The following is a 7,500-nucleotide window of genomic DNA, read 5'->3' as shown; positions in this document are numbered from 1 at the left end:
TCATCTAACTCCCTTCCCCTTCTCTCACGCCTACCTTCTACCCACCACCTTTCTCTTCCCATTCTATTCCCCGTTCTCTCTTTCCTCTTCCTTCCTCCCCTACCCATCCCTTTCTTCACCCCCCCTCCCCCTACACACAAATCCGCCCTTTCCTCTCCCTTCCCCCTTCTCCTTCCACGTTCTTCCTTTCCCCTTTCTCCCCTCGCCCATACTTCTCACTCTTCTAATTCCCCCCTTTTCCCCATTCTTTCTTTCCTCTCCCTATCACTCCTTTCTTCTCTCCTCCTCCTCCTCCCCCATCACATTCCCTTCTTTCTCTCCCTACCCTCTTCCCCTACCATTCGCACCTTTTCATTACCTTTCCCGTCCACTCCATGCCTTTCCTCTCCACTCTCCCTCCCCTCCCCACCCTCTCTTTTTTCCCCTAACCCATCCCTTGCTCCCATTCCCACCTCCCTTTTCTCCCCTCTCCCTCCCCTTCCCACCCTCCCTTTTCTCCCCTCTCCCTCCCGCTCCCCTCTCCCTTCCCTTCCCACCCTCCCTTTTCTCCCCTCTCCCTCCCGCTCCCCTCACTCCCTTTTCTCCCCTCCCGCTCCCCTCACTCCCTTTTCTCCCCTCACTTCCCTTCCGCTCCCCTCACTCCTTTTCTCCCCTCACTTCCCTTCCGCTCCCCTCACTCCCTCCACTCACCTCGTAGTAGTAGAGCGGGACATTGTGCGTGAGGACCTCGGAGAGCACGAAGCCCAGACACACGACCACGAGCAAGGTCGCGTACAGCAGGCTCAGCGTGATGAAGGTCGACGTCCTGCAGGAGAGAAAAGAAAAAAAAGGTTAAGGGAGCTATTCAGAGTACACAAAAGAGGATGCTATTTCTATTCACTAGCGTGAGAAAAGGACTAGCTAGATGTAGAAGTAAAATTATACATAGATTATTCTTATATCTGTAAGAGGAGGGGGGGTATGTTTGTGATAACAGCAAGATAAACACAGCTGTGTTATGATTAAAAAAAAAAAAAAAAAAAAAAAAAAAAAAATTCTTGTATTGCAGGTCAAGTAAGTGTACAGCAATGCGGAAATAACCTTCCCCACTATGATTAACCTGCCCGTGACCCTCGGCGAAGGTCAGATGAGCAAAATACACTAAAAGGAACTGCAGAAGGTCAAAAGGAAACGCATTACCGAATAGACAATAGGAAGGTCAGATGGCAGCGACGATCGTGGGGGTTGGGGGGTAAGGGGAGGGGGTATTCAGGATAAGTTAAGTGCAAGCCAAAGGTCAGAAGATACCCGGAATCAAGAGGTCATTAACGCAACTTAGATCGGCAGATTTGCTGAAGGTCACTACATGATCGCGTCACCACTAAGGCACAAGGAAAGGGTTACTACACACAAAAAGGTAAGAGATGGGGCTAAAACAGGGTCACAGGCAGACCTTAAAATTGAAACCAAGGCCATGGAAGCCACGCAATAGAACTTGAGGGGAAGTGACGGTTAATGGGCAGTTCATGGCGAGCAAAGGAATATGGAAAGGTCAAGGGTCACATATCATTATATAATTAGTCCTCTCACCGTTCATTCTCTCTCTCTCTCTCTCTTCTCTCTCTCTCTTCTCTCTCTCTCTCTCTCTCTCTCTCTCTCTCTCTCTCTCTCTCTCTCTCTCTCTCTCTCTCTCTCTCTCTCTCTCTCTCTCTCTCTCTCTCCGTCTATCTGTGTCTGATAGACTCTGTCCCTCTTCTACTGTCACACTCCTTCCACCATCCTCTCTTTTATAAAACATCCGTCCATCCACTTCACTATCTATCCAAATCCCAAAGATCAAATGACAAAAATAGCAAGGTGTAAAAAAGACTTAGCAATTGCCCTTCATTACGGTTGCAATCACGTGCAATGACCCTCATCGCCATGACGTCACGATCATAATGAGGACGGTGGCAGTGTCAGCGATGAAGCAATAGGCAGTTGCAAGAGGTTTGACTAATAAATAAATAAATACATGAATAAATTAAAAATGAGAATATGTATACTAAAATATCACTGATAACATACAGCAAGAAAGTATCTGCATACCACCTATTAAAAAGCCTTATGTAGGGAAAAGAGAGAGAGAGATAAAGGGGAGGAACAGAGGGAGAAGAGGTTAAAGAGGGGGGGGGGGTAGTCTATGCCTATTGGTGGGAGGGGGGGGGATGAGGGTGAGTCGTGGCAGCCTTTCCAACGCCCTGGAGAAAGAGGGGAAAGAGAGTGGAAGGAAGTGGGGGGGGGGGGGGGGGAGATGAAGTAAGGACAGAGGAAGGCCGAGGGGTGAGGAGAGAGAAGAGAAGCGAAAGGTCGGGGAGGGAGTGGGCAGGAGATTGGAGTAAGGGGGGAGAGAGGGAGAGAGGCAAGCCGCAGGGTAAAGTAGGGAAAGGGAAGTAGAAAGTATGGTAGGGAAAGGAGAGGAGAAGGGAGAGGAGACGAGAGGGAAGAAGAAGAAGAGGAGACGGGAGAAGAAGGTGAGGAGAGGGGAGAGGAGAGTGAAGAAAGATAAGAAATGAAGGAAAGCAGAGAGGGGAATGAGAGGAAAGGAAAAGAAAGGGAAGGAGAGTGGGAGAGAAAGGAGAAAAGAAAGGGGAAAGAGAGGAGAGAGAAAGGAGGAGAAAAGAAAGGGGAAGGAGAGGAGAGGGGAGGAGCGACACACCTCTCAAAGGACTCCTTCCAACACCCTCATCAGCCGCCTTTGTGAGTGGGCATTCATGCAGGCAAGGTAAACACTGACGGAGCTCTACTTCCTTCGTTTCCCTCTCCCTTTCCACTTTCTCTCCTTCTCTCTCCTTCTCCGCCCTTGTCTTTCTCCTCTTCCGCCTCTTCTCCTCCTTCTTCTATTTTATCAACCTCTCTTTCCTCTTCTTTTATTTTCTTTTCTCTCTCATATATTTCTATCAATATACACACTCCTTCCCCGTTCCTCAGTTCTGTTCCCTCGTTCTCTTAGTCATCCTCTTGGATCTCTCTTCTCGTCTTTTTTTTCCATTCCTTAATCCTTTAATTTCTTATTTTTTTCTGTTTTTGTTTTCCCGTTCTAGATTTTCCAATTCTCTGAGTTCTTCCTTATCCGTCACTCCCTTTTCACTGAATACAAATACTCGTATCTATAAAATCAGGAAAAGAAAAAAGGAAAACAAGTAGCATTAATGACGTTGATCATAATAATCATAGCAATCGTAGTAAATTGAAGTAAACAAAGAACAATATCGTATTATTAAATAAGGATCAAACAAATGACAACTTTGGTAATAATAATATTAACAACAATCATAACAATAACAACAATAACAATAGTAATAATAATAATAATAATAATAATAAAAATAATAGCAACAACAACAACAACAGCAACACGAATAATAATAATAATAATAATAATGATAATAATGATAATAATAATCATGATGATGATGATAAAAATAATAACAACAAAATTGATAAAGACAATAATGACGACGGCACAGTTAAAACAAAGGACGACAGCAACAACGTTAATATAAATGTGAAACAAAATTATGTAAACGAAAAGATTAGAACTCTGGAAAGATACAGGAGATGAGAAAATTAACATAGCAAAAGGGAGAAGGACATGAGTGGGAGAAGCAAGGGCCAGGGACATGAGTGGGAGAGGAAGGGGCCAGGGATATGAGAGGGAGAGGTAGGGGGTGGGAGAAGAGGGGGAGATAGGAGAGGGGAGAGGGAAAGGAAGGGATAGCGGACGTGAAATGCACGGGGGAGGCAGGGGGAAGGAGAGGTCGGAGTGGGGAAGGGGAAGGGGACGGTGTAAAGGAAAGGTAGGGGAGGGGAACCGGAAAGGGAGAGGGGCAGGGAGAGGAGAAGGAGACGCAGTGGATGGGGAAGAGAAAAGGAGAGGTAAGAGAGGGAGGGGGCGGAGCCAGAGAAGGGAGCGGGACGAGGGGAGATGAGGCAGGGGGGGGGGGGGGAGGGGATCAACCAAATTACGTGGGATGAGATTACAAGATTACTTCATTGGTTAAAATGGTAACGGGAGGACGCGGGAGAGGGGGGGGGGGGGGGGTAATGACAGGGGGCGGGGAGAGGAGGAGAGGGGACTGGGGAGAGGACAGGGAGGAGAAGGAAGGAAAAGGGGAAGAGAGAAAGGGGCGATAGAAGGAAGAGGGGAGGGGGAAGTGACGGGGAAAGGAAGGAGAAGCGATGGAAAGGATGTGAGAGATAACGGGAAGAGAGAAGCAAACCAAGGACAAAGGAAGTGACTTGAAAGAAGGAAGGTTGAAGAAATGTAAAGAGGAAAAGAAAGATAAAGGGATCGTAATACCAAAGATTTATTTGATATAAACTCATACAAACACCAAAGGCCGTTATAAGCGATGCCATTAATAACAAAAAAAACAAACTGTCAACAAATATAGACAACAAAAACATGGTAAACATAAAAAGAAACATTTAAAAAATAAACAAGCGACAAAAACCAATATTAAAAAAAAGACAAACAGGCAGGTGCCCCCTACCCCCCTAGCAATAAACGGCTCTTCCTCCAATATTCCGTCGCATTTCATTTATTTTCGGACATTCCCACAATGCTCTAAATGTCACTCTTTCGGCGGTGGGAAAACCTGAAAGGCTGTGAGCTGAGAGCAAAGGGGAAACGAGGCCCGAAACAGGAATCTTTATCCATTCGTTTTTGCTCAAAATGTCGTTTACTTACGGACGGCAAAAATGTATACATCTATATCAATCTATTTATGTATATACATTTTCTGTGGAACTGAAGCTGAGACAATACATTTTTCCTTCTACAGTGAAATACCATACTGTAAAGCCAAAAATCTATCACCTAACTTAAATGATAATAATCTTACAATATATATATATATACACATATATACACACACACACTGTATATATGCTTATATAGATACATAAACATAACACATGCACATTAAGGGAAACGAAATGGACAAACAAGCCGAGCCTCCGAGGCAATGACCAGGAAAACAGCAAATAAATAGGCGCGCTGGGAGACCGTACCTACCTTGTTGACAATGACCTCCGATTTGTTTACTTTTGCCGGTTTATGTTTACACTCCTGTTTTCTTCCGGAGTTTTGGCAATGAATTCACAAGACTGTTTTTGTTAACCTACTCTAATAACTGGATAATTTTGAGGAAGAAGTCCGTCTTTTTAAATTGGCAGGACAGAACTACCTGGTGAGCGGTGACTGACTACGTATGGGAGATGGTAGTGGTCGGGAAGAGAAAGCGAAATATTTGAAGAAAAAAATAAAAAGGAAAACGGAAATGGTGAAGAAAGTATGAGAAGAGAATTTTGAAAGAAGTCGATGGATAGATAAGGGCAAAGTAAATGAGGAAACAATGACAAAAAAGAAGTAGAAATAAAACGGGGAAAAAAAAGGAAAACGATAGCCTAAGAGTCCAAGGCAGAAGGAGTGAGAAAGTAAACAGGAGGGAAGCAAGAGAGCGCGAGAGGAGGCGAACAGAGGCAGGTGCGGTCGGGTCAGGCTACTTACTTGGCGGAGGTCGGGTATGGCGGAATGGGGGCGATGCAGCCACACTCGGGGTCATAGGGCACGACCACGCCTACCATCCCCTGGGGCATGGAGGGCACGCGGCCGCTCAGACCACTCACACTCCTCTCCACCTGGCCCTCCAGACCTTCCTTGTCCTTGAGGGAGTCTGGGGTGCGCAGATCCATCTTGTCCGAGACGTAGCTCAGGTGCGAGCCGCTCTGACGATACTGGTGCTGCCCCTGCTGGTGGTGGGAAGAGTCCGAGGGCGGGGCGGTGGGCGGGGTGTCGAGGGTCAGGGTATCCGAGGAGTGGATGGTGCCCCCCTGGCCTCCTCCTCCTCCTCCTCCTCCTCCTCCGCCACCTCCTCCTCCACCTCCACCACCTCCTCCTCCTCCTCCACCTCCAGGTTGGTAACCCTGTTGCTGCCCCTGCTGCTGCATGGCGCCGTCCACCGTGGCGACGGACAGCTCCTCACTCATCTTCAAGTAGGACCTCGAACGTCAGTTCCCTCCAGTCCTCAACTCAAGGCTTAGGAAAGGGTTCACTCACACATGGTCTCTCTCCGTTTCTCTTTGTCTATCTTTCCTCTTATTACTGCCTGCTTCCCTTTGGTTTGAGCTGCGAGGCGCCGTGGGGAGGCGCGCGCGGGCGGGAGAGAGAGAGCTACGTGAGGGAAGGAAGGCAGCGCCGTTGCATCCTTCGTCGCTGGCGGCACGCAACGCCGCTTCGCTCCCGGCCGAAGGTCGTCCTTACTTATATCACAAAGATGTCCACAGCCGTGACTGGTTTTCTTGGAGCAATACTGGTGCTTGAGCCTTTGTCTTCGGTCGGATTATCACCCTTATCACAGATCAAGTGTTCTAGCTAGGCCTACACCGCCCACCAGAATAGTGTTTATAGGATTTTTTCAAAAACAAAAACAAAAATAGTTTTGTAAGAAATGTCAAATGGGAACATTCATATCAAAAATCAAATGTTAAAAGGAGAGATAACACCAAAGTGGCGTGCACACAAGATAACGCGTCATGCTTCGACATAAAAAGGGCATTTCCGTCTGTTTTGCATCACTTCCTTAGTCTTCATTATTTATCTTCCGTCATTTATCCTCCCTCCCCATTTGCCCATTTCTTTACCTTGACTTTTAAGCTTTCTCCCCCTTCTGTAGCATTCCTTTCGTATTCCCCTATTATCCTCCTTTCCCTACCTCCCTCCTTTAATAACTCTTTCCCTCCTGGGTCCTCACCCTCACCCTCTATATGCATGTGCTACCTTAAATTTTTGTTTACTCCTTTGGTCGACGGTCATTTTCCTTTTTCTCTCGACTTCTCTATCTTTCTTTCTCTCTCTCTCTCTCTCTCTCTCTCTCTCTCTCTCTCTCTCTCTCTCTCTCTCTCTCTCTCTCTCTCTCTCTCTCTCTCTTTCTCTCCTCTCATGGCACATTTTCAGTTTCATCTCCCTCATACAATATTTATTCCCTTTTGCTCTCCTTCCTCTCTTCCTTCCTGCAGTAATAGGAAATTCCGAACGTGCATCCTCCCCCAACCCCCTCTTTCCTCAACCCTCTTCTCCCACAACCTGTCAATAAATTCAGAATCGTCTCTCTCTTTCGCTCTCTCTCTCTCTCTCTCTCTCTCTCTCTCTCTCTCTCTCTCTCTCTCTCTCTCTCTCTCTCTCTCTCTCTCTCTCTCTCTCTCTTTCTCTCTCTCTCTCCCACTCTCTCTTATTAGATTAAATAGATCAAAATGTATAGTAGACATACACACAAAACTAAAATATAGTTATACAGGAAATCATGGGAATCAATACGAGAGAGAGAGAGAAAGAGAGAAAAAAGAAAAACACACACGAAAAAAACACACCAATAAATACCTAATAACGAAATCTTTCCCTCATCAGCGCCAAACTTTTCCCGATCGTGTCTTCCTTCTCCTCCTCCCCCTCCCCCTCTCCCTCCCCTGCCCCTCCCC

General features: G+C 46.5%; 1 protein-coding gene across 10 annotated transcripts in view; it reads right to left on the bottom strand.

The window, feature by feature from the left end:
• Window positions 1-7,500, bottom strand: part of LOC125036865 (proton channel OtopLc-like) — a 245,003-nt gene that overhangs the window by 21,554 nt on the left and 215,949 nt on the right. For all 10 annotated transcript variants that reach the window (XM_047629770.1, XM_047629768.1, XM_047629760.1 and 7 more), the window contains exon 4: window positions 691-805. In XM_047629770.1, coding sequence (XP_047485726.1) covers window positions 691-805 — 115 coding nt within the window. The remainder of the gene's footprint in view (window positions 1-690; window positions 806-7,500) is intronic.

The sequence above is a fragment of the Penaeus chinensis genome, chromosome 22, assembly GCF_019202785.1.
Source record: "Penaeus chinensis breed Huanghai No. 1 chromosome 22, ASM1920278v2, whole genome shotgun sequence".
NCBI lineage: Eukaryota > Metazoa > Arthropoda > Malacostraca > Decapoda > Penaeidae > Penaeus > Penaeus chinensis.
This window is presented reverse-complemented; position numbering and strand designations above follow the sequence as displayed.